General features: G+C 43.8%; 1 protein-coding gene and 1 pseudogene across 1 annotated transcript; both read left to right on the top strand.

The window, feature by feature from the left end:
- The first annotated feature begins 3,151 nt into the window (after window positions 1–3,151).
- On the top strand, window positions 3,152–22,172 carry LOC125367335 (valosin containing protein). Its single transcript, XM_048368031.1, has 17 exons — window positions 3,152–3,500; window positions 7,674–7,785; window positions 7,962–8,134; window positions 9,829–9,971; window positions 10,483–10,613; window positions 11,828–11,959; window positions 12,864–12,966; window positions 13,603–13,736; window positions 13,818–13,953; window positions 14,273–14,385; window positions 14,845–15,009; window positions 15,098–15,220; window positions 15,720–15,932; window positions 16,098–16,406; window positions 16,665–16,820; window positions 21,222–21,376; window positions 21,510–22,172. Exons 1-17 carry the CDS (start codon window positions 3,484–3,486, stop codon window positions 21,613–21,615), a joined length of 2,421 nt encoding a protein of 806 aa, XP_048223988.1. The 5' UTR covers window positions 3,152–3,483; the 3' UTR covers window positions 21,616–22,172.
- Window positions 17,434–17,848, top strand: LOC125367433 (annotated as a pseudogene).
- Window positions 22,173–23,707: the final 1,535 nt, after the last annotated feature.

The raw sequence follows: 23,707 nt of genomic DNA, 5'->3' as shown, positions 1-23,707 counted from the left end.
CTGGGGGGCATGGGGGGCTCACGCCTGTAATTCTAATTACTCAGGAGGCTGAGCTCTGAGGATCACGGTTCAAAGCCACCCCTGGCAGGAAAGTCCAGAAGATTTTTTTTTTTTTTTTGCCTGTCCTGGGGCTTGAACACAGGGCCTGGGCACGTCCTTGAGCTCTTTCTCCTCAAGGCTTGCACTCTACCACTTCAGCCACAGCGCCACTTCCAGCTTTTTCTGTGTATGTGGTACCAAGGAATCAAACCCAGGGCTTGGTGCATGCTAGGCAAGCACTCTACCACTAGGCCAAACTCCTGGCCATGAGTCCAAAAGATTCTTATCTCCAATTAACCACCAGAAAACAGGAAGTAGCACTGTAGCTCAAGTGGTAGAGTGGTAGCCTTGAGCTGAAGAGCTCTGGGACAGCACCTAGTCCCAGAGTTCAAGCACCACAACGACCAAAAACAAATCAGCACTTCACCAAGAACTGTCAGTTAACTACAGTCAGGGCCAACTTGTCATTTTTGGCCTAAAATTGAATGGGTTTCTAGTCTAAGCATGCAGTTTTCTTGCTGCTTTAAATTCTATTGAATTTACTATATATCCTTTGACTTCTCTGGCCCTAAGTCTTTTCTCCGAATATTTATACCCTGTGGTGAGAGGAGCATTTCTCCCTAAGCCCTGGGAAACCAAAACCTGTGGGATTTGCTAGAAGAACGCTCAATAAAATTAGAATAGCATGAATTAAGAAGTGGAGTACTAGTGTAGAGCTAGAGTACAGAGTAAGGGATACTAAGAGGCACTAGTTTAATTTTTCACTACCTTTAATCAATCCTCCCTCCCTCCCTTCTCTCTTCCTCCACAGTACTGATGTTTTAAACACAGGGCCTTGCTCTTGCTAGGCACATCTACCTTTTGAGCCACATCTTCAACCCCTACCCCCACCCTACTCCTAATGGCTTGAACTTAGCCTCACAGATTTTTATTTGCTCATAATAACATTCTACCACTTGAGCCACATCTCCAGTCTTGCCTTTCCTGGTTAATTGGAGATAGGGCAGAGAGACTGCCTTAGGTTAAATAGGGGGAGTTGTTGGAGGGCAGGAGGTGAGAAGGTATGTATAGGTAAAACAGATCCAAGTCATAGTGTGGCCTAGTTCAGAGATAAGAGTCTTGGGGATTTTCTTCATAGGCCTGCTTCAAAACAAAATCCTCAGATTTCTTCTTCTTTTTTTTTTTTTTTTTTTTTTTTGCCAGTCCTGGGCCTTGGACTCAGGGCCTGAACACTGTCCCTGGCTTCTTTTTGCTCAAGGCTAGCACTCTGCCACTTGAGCCACAGTGCCACTTCTGGCCATTTTCTACATATGTGGTGCTGGGGAATCGAACCTAGGGCTTCATGTATATAAGGCAAGTACTCTTGCCATTAGGCCATATTCCCAGCCCAGACTTCTTCTTAGTAGCTAGGATTATACGTATAGGCCACCCAGTTTCCTTTCCTTTTTTTTTTTGTACTGGTCCTGAGGCTTGAACTCAGAGCCTTGTGCTGTCCTTGAGCTCTTTTGCTCAAGGCTAACTACCCTTGAGCTGTAGCTCCATAGCTGGTTTTGAAGTGTGATCCTCAGCTCTCAGCCTCCTGAGTAGCTAGGATTACAGGAGTGAGCCACTGGCTCCAGTTTGAGACAAGGTCTCAGTTGTAGGTCTGGCTGGCCTAGAACTGGTTATCCTCTTGCCTAAGCCTCCTCCTCCCTTTCTGGTGCTACAGGCATGCATTACTTTGTCCAGCGCTGCAGCTAATTTATTTGTATTTTGGTACATAGTCTCCTTTTGTTGCTAGCCCAAGCTGGCTTTGAACTTATAACCATGCTGACTCAGGTTCCCTCCCAAGTGCTGGGATCCTAGGTATGCAGTCATTACTCTAGGTTCTGGAGCCAGTGTATGTGAAGGACTGACCTCCACCCTGTTGCTGCTGGCCCATACAGACTCTAGGCAGGAACTTCTATGTGAGAACTTGCTTTGATATGCAGGCACTAGGCAAAACCTCTATGGGAGCCTGCTTTGATATGCAGGCAGGACAACTCACCTAGGCCCAGCTGTAAACAACCTTTTGTGGGCCCCAACTTCCTAGACCTAGTGGCGCTTCCAATAACCTGCCTCCTTGCTCAGACCCCATATAAGCCTGGTCCCAAATTCACCCTCCCACACAACCTCCAATCCCACGGGAAGGTCTGTGCCCCTGTTTGTTCTCGCCTGTTGATGAGAGTCTGGCCTATTCCTTTTTCTTCTCCTCCATTTTCCTAACAGTATGTATGCATGCATTTAGTGCTTAAGTCCTAGGATTTGAACTCAGGGCCTGGGCGGTGACTCTCAGCTTTCTGTGCACAAGGCTAATGCTCCGCCTGAGCCACAGCTCCACTTTGTTTTTGTTTTTTTGGTGGTAGTTAATTGGGAATGAGTCTCACAACTTTCCTGCCTGAGCTGGCTTTGAACTGATCCTCAGATCTCCTGACTAGCTAGAAATAACAGGCGTGAACTACGGTGTTTTACTTTTTATATTTTATTTATTATTTCAGTGCCACAACTGGGGCTTGAACTCAGGGATTTGGTGCTGTCCCTTATCTTTTTCTGATCTCACTTGAGCTACAGCTCCTCTCGGAGATAGTTTGACAGATTTCCCAGCCAAAACTGGCTTAGGACTGCGATCCTCAGATCTCATCCTTCTGAGTAGCTAGGTTTACTGGCGTAAACCACCAGCATCCGGGTCCTGGGTCCCGTGTTTTAAAGGAGGAACAAGGGTTGGCGAAGAGGATCCGGAGGAAAGGAAGTGTGTGAGTAATTACTACACAGTACTAACCTAATAACAAGAGTTCAGTCCATTGTGCCAGATTCTGTCAGGGGACTATAAGCTTAGGAGCCAATGAACTAGGGCCAAGTGGGAGAGTCCTCCTCAAAGGACCAGGGCTCTCCTTACACCAGTCGATCTGGCCCTACTCCTTCCACTGGTTGGTCGAGAGTCCCAATCCGTCGAGGAAGCGTAGCGTGTAGCCAATTGACGTGGCGTTACTAGGCGTGTTGCATCCATGAGGCGGGAGCCTGGCCATAAACGAATTTTGTGATTGGCTGTGTCCCGTGGGTTGCTGGGGAGAGGCACGGAGAGGCGGGCACAAGTCCCCAAGGAAGGCGCTGATTGGCTGAGGTGTGAGCAGCTTTCCTTCCGATGATTCGGCTCTTCTCGGCTCAGTCTCAGCCAAGCGTTTGCTGCCGTGGTCTGGGTCGTCGCTGCAGATACCCCCCTCGCGGATCAGGAGCCGGCGTCTCCTGTCCTTCCGCCCGCTGCCCTGGTGCTGCTGGGAGGAAACTAGAGGGAGGCTGCCTGCTGGTTTGTCGTTGCTGCTCGTCCCTCTACTGGGAGAGTCGAGTCCCGGCCAAGTCGGTCGCCTGCCACTCTCGTAGCCGTTACCCTCGGGCCGCCACAGCCGCCGACCAGGAGAGGCGCGCGCCATGGCTTCTGGAGCCGAGTAAGTGTGTGCGCGTGCCCGGCCGCCGGCTGTGGCGGCGCGCGCCGCGGGAGCTGCCGCGCTGGGTAGGCCCGGCGAGGCCTGTTCGGGGGCGCGTCTGCGAGGTGGAGACCGGGAGGGAGGGAGAGGGAGGGCGAGGATGGCGGCGAAGGTGGGCCCGTGGGGCCGGGCTGCGCCCCCTAGGTCGGGCTTGCGTTGGGCCTGGGTCGGAGCCTGGGCGGGATCGTGCTGTGTCATGCAGGCCCCAGCCGGCCTGATTGGCTCCCTTGGAACGGCCGTCTCGGCCTAGCTAGGCCTTCTGGAATACACTGCCAGAGCAGAGCCCCAAGACCCTGGGGCCCCTATTTGTAAACCTTTTGACCACAAGCGGAAGACTCTAGAGTTGCCGAAGAGAGCGGGCCGGGCGAGCGAGAGCCCGTACTGGGCCCGGTGGGCGTGGACTTGGGGCCACGTGAAGGCCTCCGGAGTCTTGGGACCCTGGTGGAGGCCGAGCCAGGGGGAGGCCGGGAGAGCTCGGGGAAGCCCTCGCCGGCCTTTGTGGAAGTGGAGGCGGCCTGGCTTGGGGGTGGGGAGCTCTTGAGAGAGAGTACACCCAGATTTTCCCTTCTGGCTTTTCCCTCCCTACTTAAAGCTGTTATAAATACAAGGAAGCTTTCGTTTTTCTTACATTAGGTTAGGGGATGGCCGGGAAAGAATTTACTATTTTAGACTCTTTATGAAGTTTCAGTCTCAGTACTGTATTTTGTTGTTTCCTGTATCTGCTTTCTTTGCCTTAACTTCAACACACACAACACCTTTCTTAAGCTAGCCGGGTATACGGATGAATTCTCTGGAACTCAGAACTTTTCTGGTCCCACTCAGGAAAGCAAGTATCAGACAAAACCTGGCCCCCTCTGCGCGTTCAGTTGAAAAACTATAGAGCTTTAGATGCTAAAAAAGAAGGGAAGGGGCAAAAAGAAAAAGGAAGGAAGTAAGTCTAAGCAGCCTACAGAAACTCTTCTATGTAAATCACTCCTGCTTTGACGAGACTAGTTTTTTGAGGTAGTTCTCTAATTTCATTTTAGTGTGAAGTATTCTTCAATTGCTTAGTTGAAAGTAGTACTTAAAATATTTTCTCAAGTAATATGCAATCCTTTGTTTTTGAAACTATTTAAGCCTAGTGTGGCCCATATCTATAATCCCATTTTGGAGACTAAGGCAGAAGAATCACTAGCTTTAGGTCAACCTGACCATGGGGTGAGACCTTGTTTCAAAAAAAAGAAAAGAAAAAAATCTTGGAATCTTGTCATTAAGCAGTTTCTAATCCCTAGGTTGGCTTGATTACCCTACTGAACTTCCTCCAAGTCCCCTGTGGCCTGTTGGGGTTCTGGAAAGGGCCGAGTCATGTAGAAGACAATAGATGTTCTCAATATCTAGGATTGCCATGATCAGGCTAAATTTACTCAAGACATTACTGCTTGATCACTGTAAACAGATGGGGAATTAGAAGTCTTTACCTTAGGTGAAGGGCTCATAGCTCTCTATAAAGGCAGTCAGGAGAGGTAGGCAGACTAGAAGTTTTCTTAAAATCAAACTTTGAGATTAAAATGATTTAAGGCATCTGGTGTTTTCTTTTTCTTCAGTCCCAGTCTTTGTAAGTCAGGAAGATGGACAGACCCTCTTGCAAGGGTATTTTGATGGATTGAGGGGAGCAGAACAATCGAAGGGTTTACATACACTGACCATGATTGAATGTTGGTGAACTTTGGAAGAGTCCACCTTCTCTGCAGCTTTGTGCCCCAAGTTAGAGCTGAGAAGACAAACTACCTTTTTTTTGTTGTTGTTGTAGGGCTTGAACTGGGTGCTGTCCTGGAGCTATTTTACTCAAGGCTAGCTAGCTCTCTACCACTTTGAGCCACAGTTCCTCTTCTGGTTTTTGAGTGGCTAATTTGAGATAAGTCTTGGACTTTTCTGCCCAGATTGGCTTCTAGCTGATCCTCAGATCTCAGCCTACTGAGTGTGAGCCACCGGCTCTGTTAGACAATGTTTGGAAACTAGTTTAAAAACTTAGATACAACCACCTGTAAAAGCCACAATGGGGAAAAAAGCTTACTACATTGTTAAGTTTGTTGTTTGGTGTTCTACAGCAAAGGTGTCTTTTCTCTTAGTTGTGAAGATGTTACCGGTTGTACTAGTATTCTGTCTAGTTTTGGTAACTATACCCAGATCCTAGAACAGTGCCTAATGCATAGTAGACATGCATTAATTTGTTGAAGACTCTTCCTCCCCCTCCCCCGCCTTTTTTTTTTTTTTTATGCCAGCCCTGGAACTTGAACTCAAGGTCTGGGCACTATCCCTGAGCTTTTTCACTGAAAGCTAGTGCTCTACCACTTGAGCCACAGTTCCACTTTTGCTAGTTAGAGATGAGTCTCACAGACTTTTAAGGCTGGCTTCGAATCACAATCCTCAGATCTCGGCCTCCTGAGTAGCTAGGATTAATAAGCTTGAACCACCAGTACCTGGACCACTTCTTAGCATTTTCCATTGTTTAGCTTCTGTTTGGGTTAATATTCATGTTTCCTTAATAAGAGGAAATAGCTCTTCACAGGGAGAACCTAATAACTTTAATAAGTAAAAGCTAGAGGTTGAACTTGACAAATTAGAAATTGGTGTCACTAGCCTCTAGGAATAATAGAAAATTAGTTTAGATGCAATTTTGATTTGAGTGAGACAGATTTGAATTTTCCCCATGTTTCAGCCTTTCTTGGTTGGCCTTTTTTTTTTTTTTTGGTGCCATCCTGGGGTTTAAATTCAGGGTTTGAGTAATGTCTCTGAGGTTTTATTTTTTTTAATAAAATTTTTATTTACTTTTTGCCAGTCCTGGAGCTCAAACTCAGGGCCTGAGCACTGTCCCTTGCTTCTTTTTGCTCAAGGCTAGCACTCTACCACTTGAGCCACAGTGCCACTTCTGGCTTTTTCAGTTTATATGGTGCTGAGTAATCAAACCCAGAGCTTCATGCATGCTAGGCAAGCATTCTACTGCTAAGCCGCATTCCCAGCCCCTTTATTTTATTCTCAGAGCTAGTGCTCTACCACTTAAGCCATAGCTCTACTTCCAGCTTTTTGGTGATTAATTGGAGATAAGAGTCACAAGGACTTTCCTGCTTGGGCTGGCTTTGAACTGTAATCCTCAGATCTCATGAGTTGCTGGCATCCAGCTTGTACTTGACTTTCTTGTACTAGGCCATGCTCTTGAAACTCAATAGGTTTAGGAGGGTGGTTTTAGTGATTCTCCTTCCTTCTCCCAAGGATTGTTTGGACTTGGGGGGGGCTCCTTGAGTCCTAGGGGAAGTTGTATGGTTCACTCCATTCTCTTAGAAGTTTAGCAGAGCTTATTCTTTGAAGGGTTGTTGTGATTCTATATGCCAGGCATTATTTTATGTTTATTATGTTCCTCTTAATTAAAACAGTAAATCTCTGGTAGGTAAGATCCAATTACAGAAGTGTTGAGATTCAGATTTAGTAGATCTGTCTGTAGAGCTTCTGCTCTCAACTGCTGTTTTTTGTTTTGTTTTGTCTTGTTTTTGTGCAGTCCTGGGGCTTGAACTCAGGGCCACTGTCCCTGGCTTCTTTTTGCTCAAGGCTAGCACTCTGCTACTTGAGCCACAGCACCACTTCTGGCCTTTTCTATATATGTGGTGCTGAGGAATGGAACTCAGGGCTTCATGTATGCCATATTCCCAGCTCCTCTCAACTGCTGTTTATACAGTTTAAGACAATTTTCACTTCTCTAATTGATTTTTTTCAACTTTAGTTGTACCAAGGAGTATGAATTCAACATGTCAGTTTTATAAGTGCAATGCATCTTGATCAATGTTACCTCTTCCATTGTTTTCCCCCATCTAGTTGATATCTAGCTTCTATTTGTGTGTCTATTATTTTTAGACCATAGTCTCTTGACCTTGGTATAGAATCACTTGGGGCCCAACAGCAGAAACTAGAGTGCTCAAAATACTGAGCTACTATATGCTGGATATTGTTCCATGTAACATTGACTGGATTTCTTTTATCTGGGTTCTTTGGTGTAGGATTAGCTGCATCTCCCCATTCTCTTTACTTAGTGTGAATTTTAGAGTCTGGTGGAGCCTCTGAGGACAGAATATCTAGTGGGCCTAACTCATTTCCCCCTTCTAGTTCAAAAGGTGATGACTTATCAACAGCCATTCTCAAACAGAAGAACCGTCCCAACCGGTTAATTGTTGATGAAGCCATCAATGAGGACAACAGTGTGGTGTCCTTGTCCCAGGTAAGATGGGTCCACCATCTAGTTTCTTCCTCATTGCACTTGCTTGAGGGATTTCCCTGGGTTTCTTTTTTCAGTTTTCGTAGAGTGAAGTTTCTTGGGAATTTTAAACTCCAGGGTTGCTGTTTATCCCCTTCTGCCCAGTAGTAACCTTAAGGTTCTTAAACTTTTTTCCTTAGCCCAAGATGGATGAACTGCAGTTGTTCCGAGGTGACACAGTGTTGCTGAAAGGAAAGAAGAGGCGGGAAGCTGTGTGCATTGTGCTTTCTGATGACACATGTTCTGATGAGAAGATTCGAATGAATAGAGTTGTTAGAAATAACCTTCGCGTACGCCTAGGAGATGTCATCAGGTATGTGTATATAGGGGGTGCATATAGCCTGTATTATGGGTACAGAAATCTCCCCTCCTGCATTAGAACCAGGATGAATTATTTAAAAATTAAATCTGCTTTTTTCTTGCTATTTTTTTTAACATAACTTGTAATGAGTACATTTCTTTTGGACAGTATCCTCCCTTGCTCTAGTATGAAATTCTTGCAAGGACAAATTTGTAAAGACCCATCAATGCTTCAGAACTCTCTCTCTTTTTTTGTTAGTCATGAACTTGAACTTAGGCTTGGGCACTGTTCCTTTTTTCGCTCAAGGCTAGTGCCCTACCACTTTGATCCATAGTGCACTTGCAGTTTTCTGGTGGTGAATTGAAGATAAAAGTCTCATGGACCCACCTGCAGGTCTCAGCCTCCTGAGTAGCTAGGATTACAGGTGTGAGCCACCAGCACCTGGCTTCTCTCTCTCTTATTTTTATTTTTTGTTTGTTTGTGGGGCTTGAACTCGGGACCAAGGCATTGTTTCTGAGCTCTTTTGCTCAAGGCTAGTGCTCTAACACTTTGAGCCATAGTGCCACTATTCAGGATTAACTTTAGGTTTCAATTCTGCCTCATAGACTTTAAAGTCAAGTTTGCATGCCCCTTAGAATAGGTTGATATTCTTGTGACTTTATTGACACCTGTATTTTTTCCTATCAGAAGTGTGTCTACATCCTATAATACTGGGCTTAAACTCAGGGCCTTGAGCACTCTCAGGGCTTTTTCATTCAAAGCCAGGCTTTATCACTTGAGCCATACTTCCAGCCTCAGCTCTTTGCTAGCTAATTCTTGATAATAATCTCACAGATTTGGCAGTACAAGACTGGTTTTGAACTTTGACTCACAAATCTCAGCCTCCTGAGTAGCTAGGATTATAGGCATGAGCCACTGGCCACGCCTAAATGGCTAAGTTGCCATTTTAAGGTATATATCTGAATATGGTAATTACTACTATAAACTACCACATTCAGTTAATGGCTTGTGATGGGGCTAGCATGAGGTGAAAGTGTGAAGATGGAAGGTGAACTTCTTTTAAGAAATCTTAAGTGAAAATAGAAGATAAACATAGTTGGAGCCAAACCCCAGATTGCCCCACTGCCAGATTTTGCTTGTTCTTAATATAACTGTAAACAAGAGACATTCTCAAGCTGCCTAGAACCATTTCAGACTTCTGATTTTTTTTTTCATAGTTTTATGTATCAGGCACTTTTCCCCCTAAAATACGTAAATGACTTTCTCAAAGTGTTCTGACCATGTGGCTGAGATTGTTTTTCCATTTCTATTTCCAACTTAGTCTTATCCAACTAAGGCCTTTCCTTACAGGAGGTAATATTGGATTACCAATATTGGCTAGAAGGGATCATTGTTGGCTATCGTATACTGAAGACCCCAGTGGTAGAGATGTTTCTTAATTTTGGCTCATTGATGAGGAATGGATTACCTAGCAGTCTCTTCAAGTGGCTTCTCTTGTTATTTCATCCTGAGTGTGATCTGTCTTGGTTCTGCTTGGCTGTTCCTTTGCCTTCATTCCTACCCTGTTTTCTGTCTGCTCTTCACCTAAAGCCATCCTGCCTTTTCTCTTTCGCTTGCCATCAGCTGTCTGTGCCCAGCCTTATCGGACACCCAGTGCTTGGGACTGCAGTGTGGTTGGTAATGTGGAGTCTGCTTGTCATCCTCAGCATCCAGCCATGCCCTGATGTGAAGTACGGCAAACGCATCCATGTGCTACCCATCGATGACACGGTGGAAGGCATCACTGGCAATCTCTTTGAGGTATACCTTAAGCCGTACTTCCTGGAAGCTTATCGGCCCATTCGGAAAGGTGAGATAAAATTTTAGGAACTGAGTTTAAGAATAGTTATGTGGGGATATATGAGTAAAGCTCGAAACAACTCCATCTCATTTTCATATATATATATGAAAATATATATATACACACACATGCATCCTACACACATGTTCATTGTTTCTCCTGACTATCCCTCTCTACTCCAGAAAGGTGATCTGTCTCCAGTATCTCTGAAGAAGGTGGTCCATTTTTACTGTATTACAGTTCAAAATGCATAACTGTACCAGTGGTGGTTGGAGTGAAAGCTTGGGTTGCCTATTGTCTAGATGTCAAAACATGTGATTCTTTTCATTGAGTACCAGAGGGTTGTTACATTTAATAGCTTTTACTCTTCCCATGGTCTTAGTAAGACCTCAAGTGAGGGGAAAAAAAATAGACAATATTTAATGAGCTTGATATTGTAGATCATGGAATCTCATGAGGAATTCTGATTTGGTTTTATACTTAACACCTCTAATTGTACTTGTACTGCTTGCTTTTATAGGAGACATTTTCCTTGTCCGGGGTGGGATGCGTGCTGTGGAGTTCAAAGTAGTGGAAACAGATCCTAGCCCTTACTGCATTGTTGCTCCAGACACAGTGATACACTGTGAAGGGGAACCTATCAAACGAGAGGTGAGTTTCTTCCTGACCCCAGTACCCATCTTCATTATTATTCAGTGTCATTCATGTGGTAACTGTCAAAAGTGGTGGTTTTTGAAACTTAAGTTGTTTTTGGAAGTAAGAAAACTCCCAGCTGTTTCTGGATCTTCGGAAAACTCAACACTGGGAATTTTATATTGAACCCAAAAGATAGGTGATGGGGATAATTCTGTTCCCTCATTCCTTTTTTTTTAATTGTTAGTCATGGGGCTTGAACTCAGGGCCTGGGTGCTGTCTCTGAGCTATTTCACTCAAGGCTAGCACTCTATCATTTTGAGTCACAGTGCCAGTTCAGTTTGCTGGTGGTTAATTGGAGATAAGATTCTCATGGACTTTCCTGCCCAAGCTGGTTTCAAATGACAATCCTCAGATCTTAGTCTCCTGGGTAGCTAGGATTATAGGCGTGAACCACCATGCCCAGCTTTCCTTGTTCCTTTTTTTTTTCTCCTTTCCCTACTTACTTCTCTTTCCTCCCTGTCCCTCTTCTGTGTTTTTGAGACAAGGTCTTACTGTGTAGCCTAGGCTAGCTCAGAACTTGCAGTGGAGTCTAGCCTTAGACTTGTTTTTCCCACCTTAACCTTCCAATGCTAGATTACAGGTGTGTGTCACCACTCCCAGCTGATGAGAAATTTTTTGAAGTAAAGCTGATGATAGCATTCAGGCTTCTCTGCCTATTCTAGCATTTCCAGCTTTAGATTTTAGGGAGCCCTAGTTCCTAGTAAGACAAAGGACTGTGTGAGGTGGAAAGCCTGTGCTAAGACTTCTTTGAGATTTTTGTAGGGTTTGTGTGTGTGTGTGTGTGTGTGTGCGCGCGCGCGCCAGTCTCAGGACTTAAACTCAAAGCCTGGGTGCTGTCCTGAGTTCTTTTGCTCAAAGCTAGCACTCAATCATTAGAGCCATAGTTCTACTTGTGGCTTTTGGTGGTTAATTGGAGGCAAAGAGTTTCACAGACTTTCCTGCCAGGGCTGGCTTTGAACTAATTCTCAGATCTCCGCTTCTTGTGTGCCTAGGATGGCAGGCATGAGCTGTTGGGCACCCATTGTAGTTGTTTTTTGAAGCTGGTCCCTTTAAAGGAAGCATATATAGCAGATTTTTCCACAGCAGATATTAGGATGATTTGGAGAAGACCTACTCATACAGTGTTCCTGTCTTTTTATTATTATTTTTTTTTTGTCTTCCATGTTCAGGATGAAGAAGAATCCCTGAATGAAGTAGGATATGATGACATTGGTGGCTGTAGGAAGCAGTTAGCTCAGATAAAGGAGATGGTGGAGCTGCCTCTGAGACATCCTGCACTATTTAAAGCAATTGGTGTAAAGGTGAGCTCCATGGATCATGTCTAGAGTGGTGATTAATGACTACACAGTGACTTAATCCTTTAGACTGTTTTGATAAATGGCCCAGATTAGAAATAATAAATAATCTTAGGGTCTTAAGTCCTGAAACATTTGAGAACTGATAGCCTACTAATCTTTCCTGTATCATGAAACACTGAATATGAAATTACTCCTTTGCCTGGTAAGTATGAAACAAGTAGTCTTCTATGTGGGAAGTTTCAGTGTCCTGCTGGTGGATGAAGCCACAGAAACTACAGCTTTAAACAGGATAACTAGGGAGTGACTATAAGGAAAAGCTTTTAAACCTAATAATAAAATTCTGAAAAGTTGTGATCATTGGACCTCTAACAATGAAGAAAATAAGATTTTTTACAATGTAATATATGTGTTTACATACGAACACAAAGGAGGGGATGTAGTTCTAGAAGTACAAGTTGTTAGATTTTTTTTTTTTCCTGATACTGGGGTTTGGATTTAAGGCCTTATATTTCCATGGTTTGCTTATTCAGAGTCATACCTGTTGCCCAGTTTGTTTTTAGATAATTTGGAGAATGGTCTTAACAGCAAAATCTGGGCTAGAGTCTGGTCTCAAACCTTGATTCTCCAGATCTCAGCCATCTGGGTAGCTAGGTATGAGCCACTTTCACCTGACTCGAGCTCATTCCTAAATAGTGTCAGGGTTGAGCCTTTATTCTCACCCTTTCTAGAGCCTAGTCAAGCTGTTTAAGTAGGGTAGGATTGAGAGGATGCGGGAATCAGAATCAGTCATCCTGCTTTATTTATATATTTATTTTCCTGGTACTGGGGTTTGAGCTCAGGGCCTTATGCTTACTCTACCACTTCTACCACTTGAGCCCTTTTGCCTATACTCTCTTTTGGCCCTTAGCCTCCTCGGGGAATCTTACTCTATGGACCTCCTGGAACAGGAAAGACCCTGATTGCTCGAGCTGTGGCAAATGAGACTGGAGCCTTCTTCTTCCTGATCAATGGTAAGAAGTATTCTATTTAGGATCTAGCTAGACCCAGTTCTGAGCTGGGCAAGTTTATGGACCCATCCATTTGCATGCATGTCTTTGTATATACTTTAACTAACATCTACCAGTAGGGTACATAGCAATAAGGTGAAGATATTTTATACTGGTATTCTCTTATCCCTTTTCCCCTTCTTTGAAAAAAGATGGTGGAAGAAAGATTTTGTTAAAGATTGTGTAGGGGGAGCAAGTTGAAATGATAAATCAAAAGGTACATACTTATTTTTATATTTAAGAATAAAGCTTGGGCTTAGGAATGATGGTCTCAGATCATTTGGCTCTCTTAGAATAATATTTAGCTGGTAGAGGTCCAATTACATTCTGTCTCCTACTATGGCCAGCAGTCCCAAGGCATCAGCTTTCATCCTTACAATTTCAGCTTTGAGAAAATTATACTGAGTCCCTTGGCTTCTATCCTGGCCCGGTAGCTTTTGTGGGACGATAAGTGGTACAGGCTGAGAGAAGCAGAGGTTACCACTTTTTCACCTACCTAGGACTTACTTCTCTCTGGACTGAACAAACAAGGTATCATTTCTTTTGAGATTGGGAAAGAGTATATAGTTTTGTCATTGTCTCTATTCCATATCCTTTCAGGTCCTGAGATTATGAGTAAATTGGCTGGTGAGTCTGAGAGCAATCTTCGTAAAGCCTTTGAGGAAGCTGAAAAGAATGCTCCTGCTATTATCTTCATTGATGAGCTCGATGCTATTGCTCCCAAAAGAGAAAAAGTAGGAGCTTACCTGAGGGGGATGAATGGGGGGTTTGAAAGGTCCTGACTTAGCTTCTGACCAGACATCCTGTCCTGACAGACTCATGGGGAGGTGGAGCGACGTATTGTATCACAGTTATTGACTCTCATGGATGGTCTAAAGCAGAGAGCACATGTAATAGTTATGGCAGCAACCAACAGACCTAACAGCATTGACCCAGCTTTACGGAGATTCGGTAAGAACCCCTGATTTCTTTCAGCACTTTCCTTGCTCATGGAAGATCATAATTATACTGGAATAAATACCCTCGATTCCCATATTGATCCTTTATCTAATTTAATCCTGAGGCTTTCTTGAAGCTCGGCAGTAATAGGCCATGGGGGTTCTTTTCCTTTCTCTAACATTCTATCTAGAATAACAGGGATTTCCCAGGCCATGGAGCATTTACTGCTAAGACTAGAAGGATCCTGAGATAGTTGGTCACTTTATTCTGCTGCTTTTGTTGTCTGGACCAAAGAATGGACCATGTCTTACATTTATATACTATCCTGCAGGTCGTTTTGATAGGGAAGTAGATATTGGAATCCCTGATGCTACAGGACGCTTGGAAATTCTTCAGATCCATACCAAGAATATGAAGTTGGCAGATGATGTGGACCTGGAACAGGTAGAGTGGTGATAACTTACCAGGAAATAGGATATGTCTACTTCTAGGAAGTTGTAGACCTGGTTAGGGATATATATATAAACTTAAGATTTTGGGAGGATGAGATTAGGGGACCTTCAATTTGTGGTTACATATTGAGGCCCTATCTAAAAACCAAGCAAAAGATGGAACGAGATTGGTTTTGATTTGGGCAGGTGAAAGGAAGCAATCTTAGACTGAATCCAGAGATTTAGCCTGTTTCACAGTTGATGTTATGTAAAAATACAAACCCATATTGTTGGAGTGGCTCTATTTCCATCTCCCAAGTTTAGGTTTGAGTACTTAACTCTTAGCCAATGTAATATATGTGTTCAAAGAAATTGACCCAGAAATAGTAAGGAACCAGGATTCTATTATGTCTGAGCTTTCAAGGCAGGTGCATCTTAGAGACAAAATAATCAGTAGATCTTCTCTCTGCAGGTAGCCAATGAGACTCATGGGCACGTGGGTGCTGACTTGGCAGCCCTGTGCTCAGAGGCTGCTCTGCAAGCCATCCGCAAGAAGATGGATCTCATTGATCTAGAGGATGAGACCATTGATGCTGAGGTTATGAACTCCCTGGCAGTTACTATGGATGATTTCAGGGTAAGGACCACACCAACTTAATTACACAAACACACTTTGACCTCCTTCTATAGTAAGTCTTATCTCCAGTTATTTCCTTCTTTCTTAGTGGGCTTTGAGTCAGAGCAATCCATCTGCACTGAGGGAAACTGTTGTGGAGGTGCCACAAGTAACCTGGGAAGACATTGGGGGCCTGGAAGATGTCAAACGGGAGCTTCAGGAATTGGTCCAGGTAGGATAACTTGGTCTAGGGTAGGTTACTACTGCTGCAGTGTGTTCGTATTAACCTAGGTGGTCTTGCTGTTGCATATTCACTGTAACAGCTGGTGAGAGTGCAAGTCAGATGCCTATTTGCTATTCTCTAGTTTGAGTCACTGAGGAGCTTTTTCTAAAGAATCTGGATCCTAGACCATAGGAAACACCATGAAGTAGTGGAAGGAATGTTTCTTTTTTTTTTTTTTTTGGCCGGTCCTGGGGCTTGGACTCAGGGCCTGAGCACTGTCCCTGGCTTCTTTTTGCTCAAGGCTAGCACTCTGCCACTTGAGCCACAGCGCCACTTCTGGCTGTTTTCTGTATATGTGGTGCTGGGGAATCGAACCCTGGGCCTCATGTATACGAGGCAAGCACTCTTGCCACTAGGCCATATCCCCAGCCCCGGAAGGAATGTTTCTGATTGGTAAGATTTACTTCAAAGTATGGTAGTAGCCTTAAATATTTTCTTTCCCTCCTAGTATCCTGTGGAGCACCCAGACAAATTCCTCAAGTTTGGTATGACACCCTCCAAAGGAGTTCTTTTTTATGGACCTCCTGGGTGTGGAAAGACTTTGCTGGCTAAAGCCATTGCTAATGAATGCCAGGCCAACTTCATCTCCATCAAAGGTCCTGAGCTACTCACCATGTGGTTTGGGGAGTCTGAGGCCAATGTCAGAGAAATCTTTGACAAGGTAAGCTATAAAGGCTACACTGTATTCACATGTTTGAGTAGGATTAGAGGCTGTTTCTATAGGAGAATAAAATTCTTATTGCTGACAGCTCATTTGGGCATTGAAATTTACTTTGTGGTCTGAGAGATCTAGTTATGGTTTTGAATCAGTTTCTCTGTGTCATAGGCACGCCAAGCTGCCCCCTGTGTGCTATTCTTTGATGAGCTGGATTCCATTGCAAAGGCTCGTGGTGGTAATATTGGAGATGGTGGTGGGGCAGCTGATCGAGTCATCAACCAAATCCTGACAGAAATGGATGGCATGTCCACAAAAAAGAACGTGTTTATCATTGGCGCTACCAACCGGCCTGACATCATTGATCCTGCCATCCTAAGACCTGGCCGCCTTGATCAGCTCATCTATATCCCTCTTCCAGATGAGAAGTCTCGTGTTGCCATCCTCAAGGCCAACCTGCGCAAGTCCCCAGTTGCCAAGGCAGGTGCAAGGTCTTGGAATTTAGGGACTTCTGTGATGCTATGTGAAGTGTTCTTAGATCCCATTGGGGACTTGGGGGGCTAGAACTGGTGTAAAAGAAAGATGAAAGATTTATGAGTACTAGAACTGTCTAGACAGAAGAATAATGTGGCAGTAGATGAACAAAACTGGAGTTGGGAGTGCTTGGGTAGTCCAAAGATGAGAGTATTTCAGAGGAGAAAAAGCTAAGTGCTAAGGTTGTTTTTGTGTCTCTTTTAGGATGTAGATTTGGAGTTCCTGGCTAAAATGACTAATGGCTTCTCTGGAGCTGACCTGACTGAGATTTGCCAACGTGCTTGTAAACTGGCCATTCGTGAATCCATTGAGAGTGAAATTAGGCGAGAACGGGAGAGGCAGACAAACCCATCAGCCATGGTGAGTCTGTATACCCTTTTCGCCATATGTGGTCTGTGAGTAGCCTTGTAGGAATGGAATAGAGCTGGGTGGCTTTAAGAATGTATGGGGTATGGGGCTGGGAATATGGCCTAGTGGCAAAAAGAGTGCTTGCCTCGTATACATGAAGCCCTGGGTTAGATTCCCCAGCACCACATGTATAGGAAATGGCCAGAAGTGGCACTGTGGCTCAAGTGGTAGAGTGTTAGCCTTGAGCAAAAAGAAGCCAGGGACAGTGCTCAGGCCCTGAGTCCAAGCCCCAGGACTGGTCAAAAAATAAAAATAAAAATGTATGGGGTAAGGAGTCTGACTCAAGCCTGTTATCTCAGTCACTTGGCGGTGGAGATCTGGAGAACCACTGTTCAAGGCTAGCCCATCTGGCCTTGAGATCCCATCTCCATGGCCATGCATGCCTAATGGTACACTAAGCCTGTCGTCCCAAGAAGCTGAAATTGGAGAATGGCTCTCAGGTTGGCTCCTTGCAAAAATGCAAGATCCCATTTGAAAAATAACTTAAAAAGATGGAGAGACTGCCATATTCCGCCGGGCTCCTGGAACCGAGGGCTCGGGGCCACCGGGGTGGGCATGAGATACACTTCTGGTGGAGGCAGAACAGTTGCGCTGAGCCATGGCCAGTACAGTGGTAGCAGTTGGGCTGACCATTGCTGCTGCAGGATTTGCAGGCCGTTATGTTTTACAAGCCATGAAGCATATGGAGCCTCAAGTAAAACAAGTTTTTCAAAGCCTACCAAAATCTGCCTTCAGCGGTGGCTATTATTACAGAGGTGGATTTGAACTCAAAATGACAAAACGGGAAGCAGCATTAATACTAGGTGTAAGCCCTACTGCCAATAAAGGAAAGATAAGAGATGCTCATTGATGAATTATTCTCTTAAACCACCCAGACAAAGGAGGATCTCCTTACATAGCAGCCAAAATCAATGAAGCTAAAGATTTACTAAAAGATCAAGCTAAAAAATGAAGTAAATGTATGATAAATTTTAAGTTCATATTTTTGAGTACCAACTTTTTATAATAAATGCCTCAAATATAAGGTTTTAAAAATGATTTAGCACAAACAAGCTAAATCAAACCTTTGGTATATTTTATTTAACTTGAGAACATTAAAAATATTATAGTATTTGGGGCTAGTTTTCAATAATGACAGATGTAGTACACCACTTGAATAGAAACACATTTAGCAAATAATTTGGTGTCTGTGCTATTTAATGCAAAGCCCTTATTCTAAAAGAGCCCTATACCAGTCAGGTGTAGTCATTAGTATTATGGATTTCACACTGTTGAGCTGCTCACTTACCTACTTAAAATGTTGTGGTTAGATGTATTTAGCCACAACACTGATTTTAAGAAATTACCTAGATATGTATCAGTAACAATTCAGGTTTCATACATTAAAATCTACATATTGACAGCATAGTTCCAGTAACTCAAAAGTAAATCCATATGTATTCAACCTCTTAAAAGATACAGGTCACGGGCTGGGAATGTGGCCTAGTGGCAAGAGCGCTTACCTCGTATACATGAAGCCCTGGGTTCGATTCCCTAGCACCACATATATAGAAAACGGCCAGAAGTGGCGCTGTGGCTCAAGTGGCAGAGTGCTAGCCTTGAGCAAAAAGAAGCCAGGGATAGTGCTCAGGCCCTGAGTTCAAGGCCCAGGACTGGCCAAAAAAAAAAAAAAGAAAAGAAAAAAAGATACAGGTATCCTTTTGTATTTTTTTAAAATGTAACTCAGAATTTACAATTATGGGGACAAGACTAAACAGTATTGGTGATACTAAAATTCATTACCAAAGTATTTCTTAGTCTGTACTGTTCAGAACTTACATACTAATAAACTTATATGGCATGAAGGCAAGTGATAGTCTAACAACTTATTTAAGGCTCTTTAGCAGAGGACCTATGTAACACGAGGCAAACTACTTGTTAAATAAATCCCAACTTTTGTTATGTGAAGCTGATAAATCATGATAGCAACCATCTGAACTTCCTTGTACAGTTCTTATTTTGGTTGGTTGTTTGGAGGAGGGGAGTCTTTTTTAAAAAATTAACAATTTTAGGGACAGAGGAAGTGGAACTATAGTTGAACACTAAATTGGCAATTACAGAACACTTTGTTCCTAGGGGAAATGCAGGTTCCTGTGAGGTTCTGGTTATACCTGCCCACCAGTCAATAAATAGCCTGATTAAAAAAAAAAAGATGGAGAGTCCTGGCTCAAGTGCTAGAGCTAGAATTAGGCCTTGAGTTTAAGCCCTAATCCTACCAATAACAAAAGAGTATACGTAAGTCAGGTGAGATGGTACCCATCTGTAATTCCAGCACTTGGGAAGCTGAAGCATAAAGACTGAATGATTTAAGCCAGCCTAGGCCACGCAATGTTACCTCTGTCTTAAAAAAGTGTGTGTGTGTGTGTATGAGGGCATATGTAATTGGAAGCTCTTACTAGGTTAGGGTGTGATCCAGATGTGATAAACACTGAGTGCTGTTTTTAGGTTTACTGATGTATAATTATGCAGTAATGTGCCTTTTATAATACAGTTTCCATGCAATTTCTGTGATTACTAGTAAAGTTGAGATGTAGTAAATTCTGTTTGTTTTTGTTTTTGTTTTTGTTTTTTTGGCCAGTCCTGGGCCTTGGACTCAGGGCCTGAGCACTGTCCCTGGCTTCTTCCCGCTCAAGGCTAGCACTCTGCCACTTGAGCCACAGCGCCGCTTCTGGCCGTTTTCTGTATATGTGGTGCTGGGGAATCGAACCTAGGGCCTCGTGTATCCGAGGCAGGCACTCTTGCCACTAGGCTATATCCCCAGCCCCTGAGATGTAGTAAATTCTGTTGTTTCCAAAAGTGGCCTTAGACCACTGTAGTCAGAATCTTCTCTTTCCTAGGAACACAGGGGCAACCACTGATGTTAATCTTGTCCCTACAGTATTCTTTTTTCCATTAGGCATTGTCAGGTTGTATTTGTTTTTCTAACAATACTGGAGTTTGAACTCAAGTACTGTGCCATTGAGCCTTAACTTCCACTTCTTTTTTTTTTTTTTTTTTTGGCCAGTCCTGGGCCTTGGACTCAGGGCCTGAGTGAGCACTGTCCCTGGCTTCCTTTTTGCTCAAGGCTAGCACTCTGCCACTTGAGCCACAGCGCCACTTCTGGCCATTTTCTGTATATGTGGTGCTGGGGAATCGAACCCAGGGAACTTCCACTTCTTTTTCACGCTGTTTGTGTGCATGCGCACACACGTGTGCGCTGGTCCTTGGGCTTGAACTCATTTCTGGTGCTGTCCCTGAGCTTATTTGCTGACGACTAGCAATCTAGCACATTGAGCCATAGTTCTATTTGGAGCTTTTTGATGATTAATTGGAGGTGGAGAGTCTCACAGAGTTTTCTGCCCATGCTGGCTTTGAATTTCAATCCCCAGATCTCAGCCTCTGGAGTAACTAGGCTTGTAGTCCATACTCAGCTTGCTCTGGTTACTTTTGAGATAGTACCTGAGATGAGTACCTGGATCATAATTTTTTGTTGTTGTTGTTGACTGTGGGGCTTGAACTCAGGTCCTTGGTGCTGTCCTTGAGTTTTTTTGCTCAAGTCTAGTGCTCTACCACTTGAGCTACAGTGCCACTTCTGGTTTTTGAGTGGTTAATTGGAGATAAGAGTTTCATGGGGACTTTTCTGCCTGGGTTGGCTTTGAACTGCCATCTTCAGATCTCAGCCTTCTGAGTAGCTAGGATTACAGGTGTGAGCTACTGGCACCTGGCCACAATTTATTTTTTGCTTTCCATTGAAGCCATGATAACAGGTATATGCCACCATGCTGAACTTCTTCCATTGAGATATAGCAGACTTTTCTGCTCTGGCTGGCCTGATAACCTGATCCTCCCTATATTAGCTTTCCAAATGCTAGGATTATAGGTGGCACCCATCAAAAACACATTGGACAAATGGTAGTTTATGTGTGTTGGTACTGGGGGTTGGACTCAGGGCCTTGGGGCTGTCCCTGAGCTTTTTTTTTTTTTTTTTGCTGAAAGCTAGAACCACAGCTCCACTTCAGGTTGTTTTTTTTGTTTTTGTTTTTTTTTTTTGTTTTGTTTTTTTGGTGGCTCATTGGAGATAAGAGTCTCATGGACACTCCTGTCTGGGCTGGCTTTGAACTCCAAGTAGCTAGGATTACAGGCATGAGCCACCAGCTCCTGGTAAGTTTTAAAGCAAAGACAGTGAGTGAATCAAAATTCGTTCTAGCAATTTATTTTTATTTAGGCTGAATTGGAGAGGCAGAACTATAATACTAGGACAGTGGGGAAACAAGTATGAGTCCATTCATATTGTGCCCTAACTAGTCTGGTGTTCTGTGCTCACCAACTTTATAGGAAGTAGAAGAGGATGATCCAGTGCCAGAGATCCGCAGAGATCACTTTGAGGAAGCCATGCGCTTTGCCCGCCGTTCTGTCAGTGACAATGACATTCGGAAGTATGAAATGTTTGCTCAGACCCTTCAACAGAGTCGAGGATTTGGCAGCTTCAGGTAATTTTGTTGGTGTTGCAATGGGCTAAGACCTATTACAAACAAGGTGGTAGGAGTCCCTAGGCTAGAAGGGGGTTGTGAAAATTTTACAGATTGTACTAACCCTCGTTTTTGACTGTTCTCATGTATACAGATTCCCTTCAGGAAACCAAGGTGGAGCTGGCCCCAGTCAGGGCAGTGGAGGTGGCACAGGTGGCAGTGTATACACAGAAGACAATGACGATGACCTGTATGGCTAAGTGATGGTAGCCAGCATGTAGCAAGCTGGCCTAGCTGGACCTTGTTCCCTGGGGGTGGGGGCACTTGCTCAGGAGGGACCAGGGATGTGCCCACGGCCTGCTTCATTCCACAGTCTGAACAGTTCAGCTATAGTCAGACTCTGGACAGGGGGTTTCTGTTGCAAAAACAAAACAAAACAAAAGCGATAAAATAAAAGTGATTTTCATTTGGGAGGCGGAGAGTGAATTACCAACAGGGATTTAGGCCTTGGGCCTATGCCATTTCTGTTGTAGTTTGGAACAGTGCAGGCGACCTGTGGGGTGTGAACCAGGGCTCTGCCACTACCCCTACAGTAAAGCATCTGCACTTCACTCAATGCTGCCCAAGCCCTCTCTTACCCTAGCCAACCTGGGTAGGTGGGTGAGGGCCCACAGTTGCTGGGTGTTTATATAGAGAGTAGGTTGATTTTATTTTACATGCTTTTGAGTTATTGTTGGAAAACTAATCACAAGCAGTTTCTAAACCAAAAAAAAAATGATATGTTGTACAAGGACAATAAACGTTGGGTCAAAATGGAGCCTGAGTCCTGGCCACTGTTCCTGCTTCTTTTTGGGGGAAGGGCTTTGGGCTACCTCTCATTGACAAGGTATGGTTACAAATATGAAGTCTTGGAAGTAAGGCTAAACCTTATGCTCCTGGTAGTATCACTGGATGGTACTGTAGTGGAAAGGGGGCAGCCTGATGTATGTAGTAGCTCTATATGTGGGGATGTGTCATTCTACCTTTATTTGATTTGGGTTTTTTGTGGGGGGCTGGAGCACTGTCCTTCAGCTCTTCAGCTCTGGGCAGCACTACCTCTTGAGCCATAGCACCACTTCCTGTTTTCTGGTGGTTAATTCGAGATAAGAGTCTCCTTCCCTGGGCTGGCTTTGAACCCTGATCCTTAGATCTCAGCCTTCTAAATAGCTAGGATTACAGGCACGAGTCACTTTGCCCAGCTTCCACCTATGTTTGATGTAGACATTAAGACAATGTCTAGAGAGCCCTCTTAACCCTGACAAAGACTAAGGTGCCCTCTAGTGTTAAAAAAGATAGACTTGATTGAGATAGACTTGAGTCCTTGTGCATCCTAGACAAGCACTTTCATTCACCACTATGCTATACTTGCAAAGTTTCGTCCAAATCATCTTTACTCAACAAGTATATCAGGGTAATCATTTGGTATTTGTGGGTCAGTACCATGATGATCTAGTATGGTTTGGAGCCAGCCCAGGCAGACAAATCTCTGAGACTCTTATCCAGTTAATGTGCAATAAAACAACAAAAAAAAAACCTAAAACAAATACAAGATGAGAAGTAGAGGTGTGGCTCAAGTGGTAGAGTGCCAGCCTTGAATGAAGAAGTTGAGGCCCTGAGTTCAAGCCCCCGTACTGGTGGGGTGGGGTGGGGGGAGTGGAGGCAATAAAATGCAGAAGCATCACAAATTCCTAGCTAAATACAAAGTTTTAGTCCAGCAGCATAACAATGAAGGATCCATTTAATATTACTTTCCCCCAGTCTTCCCCTCCTATCTACATAGGTCATTTTCCAGGGAATGTATGCTGAACAGCATGATTGTATTGGTTCACTCTTCATTTCCATGCCCCCATCTTTACCCCTCCAGAAAGGACAAAAAACAAAACAAAGAAAAAGACTGCCACTGCCTGCAATAATAATGACAAAAAAGTTCTCATTTCCTGGAGCACATTTCATTTCAGTAGATAGTATCTTATTAAATTTTTTTTTATAAAGGTGATATACAGAAGGGTTACAGTTATGTAAGTCAGGTAATGAGTCTTGTTTTTTTTTTTTTGGTCTGTCATAGGGCTTGAACTCTGGGCCTGGGTTCTGTCCCTGAGCTCTTCAGCTCAAGGCTAGTGTTCCTACCACTCTGAGCCTCAGTACCACTTCTGGTTTTCTGGTGGTTAATTGAAGATAGAGTCTCCTGGACTTTCCTGCCTGGGTTTTTTTTTTTTTTTTTTAAGATGTTGACTTGTTTATTTTAAAGAAGTGATTACATATAGCTCAAAGTCAGCTTTTTCCTTTTTTTACAAGCTGCAGTAAAAGATAGTG

This window comes from Perognathus longimembris, chromosome 1 (assembly GCF_023159225.1).
Source record: "Perognathus longimembris pacificus isolate PPM17 chromosome 1, ASM2315922v1, whole genome shotgun sequence".
NCBI lineage: Eukaryota > Metazoa > Chordata > Mammalia > Rodentia > Heteromyidae > Perognathus > Perognathus longimembris.
This window is presented reverse-complemented; position numbering and strand designations above follow the sequence as displayed.